Source organism: Lipotes vexillifer, unplaced genomic scaffold, assembly GCF_000442215.2.
Source record: "Lipotes vexillifer unplaced genomic scaffold, Lipotes_vexillifer_v1.1 scaffold691, whole genome shotgun sequence".
Lineage (NCBI taxonomy): Eukaryota > Metazoa > Chordata > Mammalia > Artiodactyla > Lipotidae > Lipotes > Lipotes vexillifer.
In genome coordinates, this window is record NW_006788040.1 from 4,463,561 (window position 1) to 4,479,119 (window position 15,559).

Consider the following 15,559-nt stretch of genomic DNA (forward strand, 5'->3'; position numbering starts at 1 on the left):
CTTTCCCCCAATATTTTATTATGAAAAATTTCAAGCATGCATAAAAATTGAAAGAATTTTACAGGGAACACCTGTATAACCACCAACTTTGAACTATCAAGATGCTCCTGAAGAATAAGATGGAGAGAATAAGACAGTCTGATATCAGCCTGAAGTCAGACAAATAGGGCATCAAACGCAGAAGCCAGAAACTGACCCGCACACAAAAGCATGGCTGTGTAAGAAGAAGCGTTGCATTTGAGGAGAGGGGAGGAGGCAGTAGGATGGACTGTTTGATAAATTGTGCTAAGGGAATGGGTTACCATAAGGAAAATAAATGGTATTAGACTCCTACTGCACATCATACACAATCAATTCCATGTGGATTAAAGACCTAAACATGAAAAGTAATGCCCTAAACATTTTTAGAAAAAAAACATAGGAGAATATCTTGGTTGCTTCAAGGTCAAGAGAGATTTTTTTTTTCTTACAACTTTATGGAGATATAATTGATATACAGCACTGTATAAGTTTAAAGGGCTACAGCATCATGATTTGACTTACGTACATTATGAAATTATCATAAGTTTAGTGAACATCCATCATCTCAGATAGATACAAAATTAAAGAAATGGAGGACTTCCCTGGTGGCATAGTGGTTAAGAATCTGCCTGCCAATGCAGGGGACACGGGTTCGAGCCCTGGTCCGGGAAGATCCCACATGCCACGGAGCAGCTAAGCCCGTGTGCCACAACTACTGACCCTGCACTCTAGAGCGTGCGAGCCACAACTACTGAGTCCGCATGCTACAACTACTGAAGCCCACGTGCCTAGAGCCCATGCTCCACAACAAGAGACGCGACTGCAATAAGAAGCCCATGCACCACAACGAAGAGTAGCCCCTGCTCTCTGCAACTAGAGAAAGCCCGCACGTGGCAACAAAGACCCAACGCAGCCAAAAATAAAAAATAATAATAAATTTTTAAAAAAAAGAAATGGAAAAAAATTGTGATGATAACTCTTAGGATTTACTCTGAACAACTTTCATATATAATATTCAGCAGTGTTAATTCTATTTATCATGTTGTACATTATATCCCTAGTACTTATTTATCTTATAACTGGAAGGGTTTTTTTTTTTTTTTTTTTTTTTTCAGTACGCGGGCCTCTCACTGCTGTGGCCTCTCCCGTTGCGGAGCACAGGCTCCGGACGCGCAGGCTCCATCGACAGGCGGACTCCCAACCACTGCACCACCAAGGAAGCCCTATAACTGGAAGTTTGTAGTACCTTTTGACTGCCTTTATCCAATTCCCCCTCCCCCAGGAGAGATTTCTTACTACATAAAAGCAGATTATAAAGGAAAATATTGAAAAAAATTCATCCACAATAAAAAATGAAAAACTCTGTTAACCCAAACATTGTAATAAAGCGGCAGGGAAAGCCACCAAATGAGAAAAGGTATTTGCAACCAAATGATTCACATGCAGAATATACAAAAACATAGATATGGACACAAGATACAAATAGGCATTTGCCAAAAGAGGAAACAAGAATCATCAATAAACATGAAAAGATGCTCAACCTAATCATTAATCAGAGAGATACAAATTAAGGTCTTATGAGAGATCAACTGGCAAAAATTTGAAGTCTGACAATGCCAAGTGCTGGTAGGAATGTGGATCTGTACACTGCTGATGGGCGTACAGCCTGGTTGTGCTGGTACAGGACAGCCACACTGGTAATAATTGTACATCAAATAAAACTGAAGATGCACACTCTCAGGAATTCCACTCCTGGGTATACTGTGCACTCTAGAATAGTGGTTCTCAACAGAGACTGAACATTAGAATCATTAAGGATCTTCTAAAGAATACTGATGCCCAACCTCTACTCCAAATCAACTGAATTGTTATCTCTGGAGAAGGGGCCTTTGTTGTTGGAAATGCTAAAAAGCTTGCACACCAGGTGACACTGCTGGCTGAGAACCATTCCCTGGGCATGGGCAGAACATCCCTATTGGAATAGTAAAAGACTGAAAACAGCCCGACTCACAATCACTAAAGAGATAAATCGTGATATCTTCATGTGTAGCATACAATGCAATAGAGAAAAATAAATGGACTAGGTATGTGTATCACCATGGATAATTCTAACAGAATGCTTAGCTCAAAAAGCAAGTCTCCAAATAATACGTGCTATTTAAGTTCAAAAAAATCGACTTAAGGTCAACATACAAAAATCTGTTGTGTTTCCACACACCAGCAATGAATAATCCTAAAAGGAAATTAAGACAACAATTCTATTTACAATAGTATTCAAAAGAATAAAAGTATCTGGGAGAGACTTCCCTGGTAGTCCAGTGGTCAAGACGCCAGGCATGGGTTCCATCCCAGGTTGGGGAACTAAGATTCCCGCGTGCTGAGCAGCGCAGCCAAAACAAAAAGAATTACCATCTGATCCACTTCTGGGTATATCCAAAAGAATTGAAGGCAGGGACTCAAACAAGTGTTTGTACACCAGCATTCATAGCAGCATTATTCACAATAGCCAAAATATGAAAACAACTGTTACTGAACCAGGTTCGTTTTGCCCATTGCACAAGCTGAAACGCTGGGACACTGAGGTTTGCAGCAAAGAAAGGGTTTATTCATAAGGCAGCCAAGTGAGGAGATAGGAGAACAAGTCTCAAGTCTGCCTCCCTGAAGGCAAGGGGCTCCGGGGTATTTATGGGATGAAGATAAGGCAAGCAGGGCGGTCTGAGGCATGGGGAGTGTGGGGAGCGTAGGGAAAGGCGATTGGAAAAAGGGGCGATAATCTTCATTCTGCACAGGCGTAACTGAACTACAGGTCTCTGCACATTCACAGCACAATCTGAGGGTGGAATTTTGGCCCTCTGACATCAAAAGGTCACCAAGTGGGCACTCGAGCATGCCCAGTTGGAGGGTCAGTGGTCCTATCCAGTCTTAACCAGCTCACCTTGAACTAGGCACAGCTGACTCTAAGTTTCTGGAAAAGAACTCAGGCAAATATCTTATTGTTTAGGCCGCTGCGGCTTGGAGAACATGCATCTTAAAATGACCTTGATTAGTGAAGGCAGGTGAAATGGATTTGACTCATTACCCACAGTTTTGCAACCAAAATGTCCATCAGTGGATAAATGGGTAAACAAATTTTGATATGTCCATATGCTGGAATATTATTTAGTCATAAATAGGAATGAGGTGCCGACATCCATGATAACATGGTTGAATCTTGAAAACATTATGCTAAGTGAAAGTAGCCATACACAAGAGGCCATGTATTATTGTATGATGTCTCCAGAATAGGTAAATCCCTAGAGATGGAAAGCAGATCGGTGGCTGAGGAGAAGGGGAAATGACAAATGACTGTTTCACAGGTACGGGGTTTCCTTCTGGGGTGACGAAAATGTTTTGGAACTGATAGAGGTGCTGGTTGCCCAAGGTTGTGAATGTACTCAATACCACTGATTTTCTTACTTTAAAATGATTCATTTTATGTTGTGTGAAACTCACCTCAATGGCAAAAGAAACCGGAGGACTGTCTGTATTTTTAAGGAATGCATTCACTTGTAACAAAACTCTAAAAACATCAGGCAAATGAGAAACACGAAGTTCAGTTCACCAGCGTGGGATGTAATTGGGGAGGGACACCCTCCCCAGCAGTCTCCGTGTTCTGCTTTTTAAGTCACATGATTATTCGTTATACCATTCTTCTTTGTATAGGTTACTAACATTCTTCTGTATGTCCTAAGTTGCAAAATGCACGGTGGAGGCCCCTTGGTGTCCATGGAGAGTCTTGCTTCTCTGATTCTGTGAATGTCCCAACCCCTCTGTCAGCCCCAATGACAAGGTTGCAAGGACACACCCTGTAATTAGCCAGGCCATTGGCTCCACTGTCTCCCTGTCCCTGTTCCCACCACTTTCTCCCTACCCCCCTCAGGCAGGGGGTCCTTGCTGCCCCCCAACACACACACACCTACCAGATACAGATCCCAGCTCACACCCGTCCCCCACCTAGAACGCATCTCTTCTTCCCCACAAATGTCCACATCCCAGCCTTCTGTCAGTGGGAGCCTGAGGGCTGCTGTAAACTTGGTGAGTGACCAGTGTTACCCTGAGGTCTGTCCTCCCACGGGGTAACCCTGGTGATCCTGGAAGAGACAAAGTCTTGAGGATACAGTCTCAACATGGGAGGGTGTAGCCCAGGCCAGGCCAGCCCAGCCCAGGCCCTTCTGCTGCTGGGTGGGGTGGGGTTGGGGGTGGTAGAGGAGCAGTAGAGATCAGCCTTGCTACTGATGGGAGAATAAGCCCAGGAACAGAGGCAGCAAAGGACCAGAGATCGACTACAGGGAGGTGAATGCCCAGAGAGGCCCTGCTTGGGAACAGAGCATCTAAAGACAAGAGAGACCAGGGCTTCCCTGGTGGCGCAGTGGTTAAGAATCCGCCTGCCAATGCAGGGGACATGGGCTGGAGCCCTGGTCCGGGAAGATCCCACATGCTGTGGACCAACTAAGCCCGTGCACCACAACTACTGAGCCTGCGCTCTAGAGCCCACGAGCCACAACTACTGAGCCCATGAGCCACAACTACTGAGCCCATGAGCCACAACTACTGAAGCCCGTGCGCCTAGAGCCCATGCTCAATAAGAGAAACCACCTAAATGAGAAGCCCGTGCAACGCAACGAAGAGTAGCCCCTGCTCACTGCAACCCAGAGAAAGCCTGCATGCAGCAATGAAGACCCAACGCAGCCAAAAATAGATAAATAAATAAATTTATTAAAAATTAATAAATTAAAAAATAAAGACTAGAGACCACAGGGGAGGAAGGGATCCCAGAAGGGATCCCAGCTGGGGGAGGAGGTGGGTCACGGGGCCTGGTGCTGACCCTCAGACAACTCTACTCTCAGGGATGGACGGACAGGATGCTCAGCCCTGCAGTCCCCTCCAGAGGAGCCAAACCCTCAAATCCTGGCTTGCTTCACTTCTGGGGCAGGGTAGGGAGCTGGTAGGGACAGAGCCATCAGTTTCTCAGCCTGTGCCTCCAGGCAAGCCACTTCCCTTTTCTTGGCCTGTGTCCGCAACTGGGAGTTGGACTAAAAATTTGGGGGGTGGGTCTTTTCACCAGGCATGCTGTGATCCCAAGTGGCTTGTGTCTTGGAATACAAGGTTTCCTGGCTCTGGGCTGGGCTGTGAACTGTGTGGAGGAGGCCCCCCATCCCCCATCTTTCCTCATCCCCCCCTAAAGTTGCAAGGGGACAGAGGAAGAAATGAAGCCATAAATGAAAGTGTGAGACATGGGGTGCCTTACCCCAAGCACTAATGGGGCAGGGGCAGGGAAATGGTTTAGACTTGGTACCAGGAACGTGATATGTGGTGAGGCTGGCACGAGCCCAGGGCTGCTCTTCCTCTGCTGTGAAACTAACTCTTCATTGTGATTCCAGGCTGTGCATAAAATGGTCAAGCATCCCATGAGTCCACGGATGGTGGTGCTGGCAGAAGGATGAAGGGCAGGGAAGGCAAATCCATGTTCAGAATACAGGTCTGCTCCAGTGAGCACGAACCTCGGCCCCTGTGATGGAGGAGCGCCAATGTGATTGAGCTGCCACCAGGTGGCAGGCTAGTCCCCAGGGAATGGGGCTACAATGGGGCCCAATGTTGGTCTCTGCTGTTTTTACAAAGGGGCCTTGAGGAAGGCAATGCCTTGCTCACAGGAATGTACCACCCATGGGGGTGTGAACTAAAAAGGCTGCCTGCCATATCAGTAAACAAAGGATGTCGCAGCCATCAAGCCACCACATTATAGCCACCCCACCAGTGAGCCCTGAGGGAACTCAGAATGAGAAAACAAAGGATGCTGGCCCCATATAGCTGAGGTGCATATCAAAGGCATGATTTCAGTGAGTCCAGACTCTTCCTATACACAGAAAAGCGCCACATTACTTAACTTAAGATATCTGGTTTTCTTATCTTAACAGGAATCTTTTGATGTTCTGACTACCTGGTCTTTGTTGCAAAAACTCCTGTGTATCCTTGCTTCTCCACCTTCCTCTTTGGAACAGTTTCTCAGAATTATCTGAGATGATGTGTCCCGGGTTTAAGTCTTCAGATTTGGCCACCGAATAAAACATAACTTGTAGGTTGTGCATTTTTTTTTCAGTTGACAGGGGCTTCAAGCCCAGTTGTAGCAACAGAGGGCTAGTCTGGTGGGAGGACTGTATTTTCAGAACTCAGAGGTCCCTGAGATCTCTTCACCTTATAGGCACAAGCCCCAGAACACATAAGAAATCATCTTAGAAAAATCTTAGACTGTCCCTTGGTTGCCTGGTTTCATGATCACCTCCCTCTACTCACCCAGACGCCCAGCGAGGGGTGCTGACCCACCTGAGATCATACAGGGCAGGTGCAGATAAGGAATGTAAATGTGGTGTGGCAAGAGGAGGGGCTGCAGAGTAGAAGGGGGGTCAGGGTGGTCAGGATCCAGTCCTAAGGGGACAGAGTGAGTGTTGGGTCATGCCTACAAATGGATGTTGACCACCTGCGGGGTTCTAGGCACTGGGCATGTAGCCATGACTATGATCAGCAATGGCTCCTGCCCTTAAGAATAGATGGTCAACCATAACCATGTATTTCAGACCATGGTAAGTGCCACCTGAAGGAGATAAAAATAGCATTAGAGAGTGACCAGGGCTGGGGGCTGCTTCAGCTTCAGTGCCAGGGAAAGGACTGTCCAAGAGGACAGGACTGTACACTTAGTGAGGGTTAAGACCTGAATGGCAAAAATATCTGGGGGAAGAAGCAGGAAGTTCAAGTAAAACAGCTGTTACATTTACTATGTTCCAGGTACTGTTCAAGTGAATTGCATGAACTAGCTCTAATCCCATCACCACCACATGAGGTAGTAAGATTGTCATTGCCATGTGATGGAAGGGAAATTGAGGCACGGAGGTCAAGTAACCCCAGTAAGTGATGGACCCTGGACCTGAATGCAGGTGGTCTGGCTGCAGAGTCGGTGGGCTCACCCTGAGCTATCCTGCTTCTCAAAGGCACTGGCCGGGAATGAAAAGTCTGGCTGTAGAATCTGGATTCTGTCTTGGGTGTGGGTAGAAATGACAACCCACTCCTCCCAGGGGAAGCCTCCAGGCTTGTGCCAGTTAATGGCAGAGCCAGGGCAGAGTCTTCAGCACCCCTCCTGCCCTCCCCTCCCTTCTCCTCCTCACCCCTCCCCTCCAGGAGCCCTGAAATGCCTGCTCCCTGCCCCCAGCCTCTTGGTTCACAGCTAAGTGGGCCACCTCACTCTAAAGGGATTTGACTCCTGGAGAGAACTGGAGACTGGTGAGAAAGGGCTTAGGGATTAGACAATGATACCCAGGAAGGTAAGGGACTTAGTTAGGGGGGTTTGGGTGTGGGAAGTGGGGCAGGGAGAGGATTTGTGTCTTTGCAAAGCCAGGGTAGACTGCGGAAGTGAGGAGAAAGTGGGCTCCTGGGGAGGAGCCAGGCGGGCTTGGTTTCTTATGTTCTGTTGTGCCTTCAGAAATAACACGTAATAGATTATAGTACTGATAATCCCTCCCATTTGTGCACCCACCACTTTTCCAGCCATTATTTCGCTTGGAAATCTCACAGCAGCCCTGGGAGAGAGGCAAGGATTAATTTTCTCCCCAGGTGACAGGCACCCAGAGAAGGCAGGTAGGTGACTTTGCCACCGGAGGAGCTGGGGTTTGGCCGCAGGTCTCCTGGCTCCAGGTCCAGGTCTGCCACCTCTGCTTTCACAACATCAGTGCAGAGGGAGAGGCAAGAGCAGGGGATCAAGAAGCTGCAGCAGAAGTCATCGGGAACTCAGGCTGCCACCTCCTAGACGGAAGTGCCTGAACACTCCTGGCCTCCTTATTTGGGGGGGTGGGGGTGGAGGGTCAGTGGGGAAAGCAGGAGGGAGAAAAAATCGTAAGGTAATAGACAGGTTGCCATCCTGTATTCTGGGCAAATAGGCAGGGCTGCAGCTGGAACCCGAGGGGCCTGCAAAGAGGGCTCCTTATCCTGCCCCCTCCCCTAGATATAACCCTCTCCCCAAGAGAGATCCATGTGTGTCCCTTCAACCTACAAAGGCACTCTCATCCACAGTCTGAACTTACCCTGGTGGATATTCTATTCTTGTTCAACATCAAGGATGCCCAGTCACGAGAAGAAGAAAGACCACCCCCCTTGCTCAAACATCTCAGACTAGGCCCTCCCCACCACTCAGAGGTCCTTCCTGATGCCCGGCCCTCCTACAGCCACATCCCCCCATGCCCTGACTCATTATCGGGCCCCCACTGACCCCTCACTTCTCCACAGCCTGATCTCAGTCTGGGCGTGCCCCCCACCAACACTGTAAGTTCCCCAGGCACAGTTTTTGACTCCATGATTAGCACAGCACTCAGTTAAATAAGTGCCGAATGAATGAACAAATGTGTGAATGAATGAATGACCATTTGAATAAATGAATGAATGGTCCCCAGGCCTCCTGCTCCCTCCAATCTGGCAGAACCCTGCTCAGCTATCAGGTCTCTCGGAAACCAAGGATGATCCCGTGCCCTGATTGGACGGGGACCCTCCCCTCTGCACCCCCTATGGCAGCACTGGCCACTCTGTACCGAATGGCCTTTGGCCTTGGCTGTCCCCCTGTGGACCAGGAACTCCTGGAGGGCAGGACCTGCTGGCCTCATCCTCTGAGGTGTCCCCATGCCTGGCCCCATGCCCGCTGCATAAGTGCTGGTGGAGCAAAGGCATGAAAGGTGCTCTAGCTTCAAGCTCCACTCAGGAGCCGAAGTCTGGGCTGCCTGGGTTGGGGGGAGGGGCAGGCACAGGAGTGGGTCCCTCACCACTGCTTCTTCATTCTGCTGCTGTCACCTCCACTGTCCGGGCCGTGTAGTCCTGGGTGGTGCAGATTTCTTCATTCCTTCCCCACTTTGCTGGAAAAAGACTTGAGGCAGCACGTGGGCAGGGCTGGGAGGAGGCTCAGAGTCAGGGCCTTTCTGCATGGCCACCCACAAGTACAAGGGCTTTCCAGAGAGTTCCAGCTGCCCCAGCCTCCTGGAGGTAGAGTGTTCCACAAATATTTGTTGAAGGGTTTAAAGGACTGTTCTCTCTGACTCTCAAATACCCGTGCCAATCTCCGCACCACCCCTTCCCCATTGGCACCACAGAATCAGAAGGCAGGGCACCCAGGGGCCTCCAACCTCCTGGTCAATGCCCTTGTTTTAGAGAAGAGTCATCCATGGCCCAGGTCAAGGGCAGATGGCCCCAAGGAGGCCCCCTGCTGAATAGTCACTGCAGCATATTCACTGAAGAACATGGTCTAGGGACTTCCCTGGTGGTCTGGTGGGTAAGACTCTGCAGTCCTAATGCAGGGGGCCCGGGTTCGATCCCTGGTCGGGGAACTAGGTGCCACATGCGTGCTGCAACAAAGGATCCTGCATGCCGCAACGAAGATCCTGTGTTCCACAACTAGGACCCGGTGCAGACAAAATAAATAAACAAATAAATAAATAAATAGTTTAAAAAAAAAAAAAAAAGAATGTGGTCTAAAGCCCAGGCTCTGGACTCCCAGTCCAGCGTTCCTGCCTGTGTTCAGATCTGCCTCCCAGAGGAATCTCAAGCCCTGGGCACTACCTCCCAAGACTAGAACTGTTACCCAATATGCCTCCTAAATCTCTGGGTTCCAGCAGTCTTCTTTCAGAGGTCCACATGCCATGCCCAGCAGGGTATACTCAGAAGAGCACACCCATCACAGAGCTGGCAGGTGGCAGGGCCTGGATCTCGCCTCCGGCCTGCCTGATCTGCGAGGCTGGGCTCTTTTTCTTGGGCCAGGCTGTTGCCTGACAGTCACCACTACAACACAAAGCAGTCAGTGCCAAGGCCAAGAGAGAGGGGCTACTGGTTGGCAGAGGTCATGCTGGGTTGGGTGGATCAGGGAGAAGTTCCTGGAAACATCCCTGGATCAGGCTTTGAAGGCCAGGGGGGATCTGGCAGGAGGAAACAGGAGAGGGAAGCAGCTCTGAAGAGGCAGGAGGGCAGAAGTGCATCTGAGGAGCAGCTTGGAGCTTCTCTGACTGAAATTAAAGTGTGCAGTGGGGGAGAAGTGGCAGTCAAGGCCACAAGGGATGCTGGGATGAGCTGGGGGTGGGCCTTGAATGCAAGTCAGTGAGGTTGGGCTGACTCCTGAAGGAACTAGGGAGCCATTGCAGATTCTTGAGTAGGGGAGCAACATACCTAACAGGGAGGGAGAATTGTCAGACCAGGATTGGGGGGGATAGAGAAAAGGTGGGGATGTGGAGGAGGGAGTTCTCTTAGTAACCAGCCTGGAGGAGTTTAATTATAGATAATAAATATATAATAAATAAATAAATATATAATCCAGATTTTGATTCTAGGATTTATTTGATCAGATTAGCCGCTCCATAGTGGGCTGGAGATAGGTAAGTTTCAGTGGCCAAACGAGAAGCAAGCAGCCCCAGGGCCTGGGAAGGGCAGACTGGAGGAAGGGTACTTCATTTAGGCCTTTATAGGGGGTAAGTCCAGATTCCTTGGGAGAGGGGGCTTGTTTGGGGCTGGGGACTGTTTCCTGTTGGGGGAATGTTTTCCTTGTGCTTTCCTGGGAAGCCTCTCCAGGCAGTTCCCAGGCTAGTCCAAACCCCAGCCCGTGGGCACCTGGGAGCATTTGGCCTAGAAGCCCGAGACTTGGGTTCAAGTCACAACTGCAGGCACTCCCACATGACTGCCTCTCTCCCTCAGATTCCTCAAGAAGTCACCTGACCTACCTACCTTAGGGGGTCACCATGGTCTTAAATGACAAGCTAGGTCTGAAAGTGTCTTGTAGACTGTAAAGTGCTGAACCAACCTAAGCAGTTGTTCTATTTTCCTTTGAGTAGGTCCTTCACTGAAAAGAACATCTTGCCCCTGGAAGGGTCTAAAAGAAAGATCTCAGCCAGGCACGTAGCAAGGAAGTCGGCTGTGCCCTGCCCTGAGCCAAAGCTGATGAATCTGTAACCAGGGCAGGACTGCTAGGACTGCCTGAAAATGCTTCACAGGGGTGGGAGCGGGGCCCTCTCAGACACCAGGCTGGACCCAAGACCCTCACTCTGTGCCTGGCTGCAGACCTCCATGGTGGAGGCCTCGCCAGGTGCAGAGCGAAGTCCTCCCAAGTGTCTTTAATGGGCCTGCTGTAGCCTGCTTCTGCCTTCTAACCCAGAGAGCCAGGGGCGGTCTGCTTTCCACTCTCCTGGAGTGCAGAGTGCAGAGTACAAAGGTGGCAGGGGTTTTGCTCTGGGAGGTGTGATGCTCACAGGCTCCTAGGCCTCACTCTGCATGAATTCCAGGCAGTAAGAGGAGGGCGCGACTCAGCACCTTCCACGGGCCAGGCACCCAGCGAAGCTCTCCACATCTGTCATGCCACTAACAACTTTAGGCAGGCCATGGCCTCTTTGGGCCTGTTTCCACAGCTGTTAAGTGAGGTGAGCTGCTTGATCCCTGAATGATCTATGTTTGAGTCTCTTTCTCAGGGCTCCCCCAGGACCTAGCTCTGTGTCTATGGGAGTGTTTCTTACATTCATTCATTCATTCGGCATTCATTTATTGAGCAGCCCCTGAGTGCAGGATGCTGTGCCGGGGGGAGGGGCTTGTGGGGATTCAGGGGTGAGTCAACAGGGTCCTGTGCCCAAGGACCTCATGGTCTAGCAGGGCAGATGCTCCTAAGCAGGGCCACGTCAAGGTCCTCCTGGTCCTCCTGGCTCAATCCTTCTCTCCCCTCCACTCTGGTTGTAGCCATGCTTCCTACCTACCACCAGAACTTTGCTTGTGCCTTTGTGCCAGCATGGAATGAATGAATCTCCTTTCCATTTCCTTCCCATCCCAGATTTTTAGGGCCCAGCACAATGTCGTTCCCTCTATGAAGCCTTCTAGGATTATTCCAACCCAAAGCAAATTGTCCCCCCCTTAAGCTCCCAGGTACTTGCCGGCTTTCTTTGGGACATTTATCTCGTCCTTGTATTCTAGTTGATGATGCCTGTGTCTTACCTTTGGGAGTGCAGGATGGCATCCGACTCATTTCGGGATCCCCAGAACAGCACCTAGGGCCTGGCACACAGTAGGAGGAAAGAATGGCCAAGGCATGTGACCAGCTGCTACCCTGGAGGTAGGATTAGAGTAGGGGAGGGGGGAACCCAGACAGAGAGGGAGGGCTGGTGAGCTCAGAAAGTAGGAAATGGCTTCATTGTATGGGGAAGGGGCATGGCAGGACAGTCAGATGGCATCTGTCCCACAAATCAGACTTGCAGCTAGCTACATGGGAACCCACAGCTCCGGCCCCTGGGTGTGAGCGGACGGGTGGGGGGTAAAGCAGATAAGCTGACAGAAGGCCCGCTTTCATTGGGCCATCGCTTTCACTGTGGCTTCCTCCACGTCCACCCTGCATCTCCACCCCAAGGCTGAAGCCTGGCCAGGCAGGCAGCAAAGGGAAGCTCTGCAGAGCGGACAAAGGAGTGGTCACATAGGGGAACCCTGTGCTAGGCACTGCCCTGAGTGCAGGGCAAGCTATGTACATTAGCTTGCTTTATCCTGTCATGCTGACTCAAGGTCCAGATCATCCAAATCCATTTAGTGAATGAAGAAGCTTGGATTCAGAGAGGTGAAGCTGCTCCCTGAAGTCTCATAAAAACAAGGGGAAGATTTAGGATTCAAACCCAGGTCTTCTGATTCCCAGAGAGGAAGCAATCCTCCATGCCAGCTGAGGGTGCCAGCACCTTATGAGCCTCTCAGAGAGCTGTGAAGGTCAGAAGCAGAGGACAGGGCTCTGGGTGGGGAGATGGGGTCTGGGCTTCCTTACCCCCGCCTCAGCCTGCCTGCCCCGAAGGGGGAGGGGAAAAGCTGTTAACACTGAAAGGCCCCAAGCTGGGTTTGCAGCAGTGGTCCAAAATCCATGGCAGGACAGGAGGAGGGCAGGGGCCCCAGAGGGAAAAGGCCAAGGCCACTGTCCTGGAGGCAGGGCGATGGCTAGACTTAGGGGACCTGGTCCCCTACAGAGGCATCAGTCAAGCTTCCTCCCGTATTGGAGGGAGAGGTCCTGCACCGTGGGGACCTGATCTTAGAAGAGTTCATTAGATAGCACCTAGTTGGGGACACTAAGGCCTAGAGAGTTCAGGTGTCTCCTCCAAGGTCACAGTGTGAGCTAAGGATAAATTGGGGACTGAAACCCAGACTTCCTGTCCTTCTCATGTCTACCGGCCTCGGCCCGGGTGGGCACTCCTGCTTCGCCTCCTGCTCAGGTCTCCGCTTCAGGAGGGCGGAGGGTACCCGCGTCAGACGCTCCTGCGCCCAGCCCATCTCTCCCTACTCCGCCCCTTGGGATCCTTTAAGAGGCGGGGCTTGGCTGCCAACCGCGGCCCCGGCAAAAGGCTGGGACTTTACTCCCGCGGTGGAGAACGAGTCTGCTGCCGCAACCGCCGCGCCCGGAACCTGGGCCACGATGAGCGGCAGAGTCGGCGATCTGAGCCCCAGGCAGAAGGAGGCACTGGCCAAGGTGAGTCCTAACCCCGGCCCGGCCCCGCCCCGGGCGATGGCCCCCATCCTCTGGCGGCAGCGGGCTGGAAAGGGGCTGGGTGGGGGGCGAGTGCGGGTCCGCGGCGGGCGGCGGAAGGAGCGGCAGCCACCGCACCGAGCGGTCCGCGGCTGCCCCCTCCCTCGCTCCCCTCCGTCCGCCGAGGGGACCGCGGGGAAGTTTGGCCGTCCCGGCCCCAGCTGCGAGCGAGCCCTTGGCGCTGCCACCTGGGAAGAAGTGGTTGCTTGGAAGCCCACGGAGGCAGCTGAGGGCACAAAGGCAACGTTCATTCTCGGGACTGGCAGCCGGGCTCTGGGGGCAGGGGCAGGGCCCTAGGTTTCCTCCCATTTCCGGGAGGTTTTCCTCTTGCAGGGGCAGTGGCACGATGGAAAGGGCCGGAGGGCTTCTTAGGAGACTTGGATGGCTCCTGCTCTGGCACCAAGTCTCTCTGCGACCTTGGGCAAAACCGGTCCTTCTCTGTTCGCTCCTTGAAAGGAATTGAGGAGGTTGGACCAGATGATGTGGAAAGGAGCTGCTTCAAGTGCAAAGCCTAGGATCCTACCGGTGACTGACTGGGTTGGGGCTAGTTTGAGTTGAGACCAGCCCCCCACCCCGTCCTGCAACCCAGGCCCCTCCCGGGCTGGGGACTTGGGCTGATGCTCTTCAGAAGGCAAGGAGGTAAGCCTAGCTTTGCCTTGGCGCCTGGGCAGAGGAGGGGGCAACAGTTCCAGAGCCGGACCCTCTCCCACCAGCTGGATCTCCCCTGCTGCCCTTGGGGAGAGAGGGAAGGTTGGCTGTTCTTGGAGCTGGAGCTGTTTGGGTCCAGTCTTAAGGTCTGGAGTCTCCACAGCAGTTTTCCATTGCTGAGAAAGTGGTGGAGGGGGCGGGTGGCAGGTGTCTTCTGCCGTGGTAGTGGGGCAGAGGCTCCAGTCCCATGGAGGCTTTGCCCCAGGCTGGGCCTCCCCATCCCAGGGAGGCTGGGTAGGGAGGTTTCAGATTTTACTGCTGACCTGCAGGGGAAGTCAGGCAGAGAAGGGATTAGGTGGTGATTAATCTAGATATCAGGGGCTGGGTAGTGTCCTTGGTAAGGGGTGGCTTCATGCCAGTCTCCCTGGGGGTCTGGGAGCTGTTTGGGGGATGGGATGGTTTGAGTCCCTGGCTGACCTAGGCAAGGGGCAGAGGTGGCGGGCCCTCATTGGTCCTCTCTGTGGCTGCCCTGTAGGTCAGTGACTAGGGAAAGGTGAGTGGCTGGGAGCAGGAGGCTTGGGGACAGCACAGCACGTGGGGGCATGCTCACTTGCAGGGTAATGAGCAGTTGGAGGGGGCGTGGCCATCCTTGGGGTCACTGTCCAGCTCTCTTGTTTGGCACTCCCTACACTTTCCCCCTTCATGGCTTCTGCCTGGAACTGTTTCCTCCACCTGGATTGCCCTCCTTCCTCCTGCTGCTGCCTTTGGAGTCCTTCAAGCCCAGCTCAAATGTCATTTTTTATATGAATTAGTGTGAGAGCACCCTCTTCCTGGACCCAGTCAGCATCAAACTCTCCCTTCCCTCTGCTCCCTGGACACATTGCTCACCATTCCATTACTAAGGGGACAGGCCATGGTGGAAAGAGTGCAGGCTCTGGCCTGGGACAGGCGGGGGTTTGCATCCCAGCTCTGCTGATTACTAGCTGCCGACCTTGGGCATGTTACTTGGCCTCTCTGAGCTCTAATTACTTCATCTGTAAAATGGGAGCAGTAATATCTCTAGAAGAATGAATAAGCACCGAGGTCGGTGCTGGGCACACGAGGAATGCTTGGTAAACTTACGCTTTTGCTGTGGCACGCCCCTGAGTGTCTAGTGTGGCAGTTAGCTGGGGGCAGTTCTGCCCAGCCATCACACTGGAGCGTGTAAGTACGCACAGCCAGGCAGGGGCAGTGTCTTACTCCCTTCTCACCTCCTCCTGCTACTCAGCTCCCACCAGCATGACCGAAAGAGAGTCCCATGCT

The 15,559-nt window shown here is 51.8% G+C and overlaps 1 protein-coding gene across 3 annotated transcripts in view; it reads left to right on the forward strand.

The window, feature by feature from the left end:
* Positions 1–13,364: 13,364 nt before the first annotated feature.
* SEC14L2 (SEC14 like lipid binding 2) overlaps positions 13,365–15,559 on the forward strand; it is a 22,486-nt gene continuing 20,291 nt past the window's right edge. For 2 of the 3 annotated variants that reach the window (XM_007461194.1, XM_007461195.1), the window contains exon 1: positions 13,466–13,552. Coding sequence is in view for 2 of the 3 variants with exons in the window: in XM_007461195.1 (XP_007461257.1) it covers positions 13,499–13,552 (54 nt within the window). In the remaining variant the exon portion in view is untranslated. Of the gene's footprint in view, positions 13,553–15,559 lie in introns of all 3 variants that reach the window. The other variant, XM_007461193.1, reaches the window with a different exon arrangement.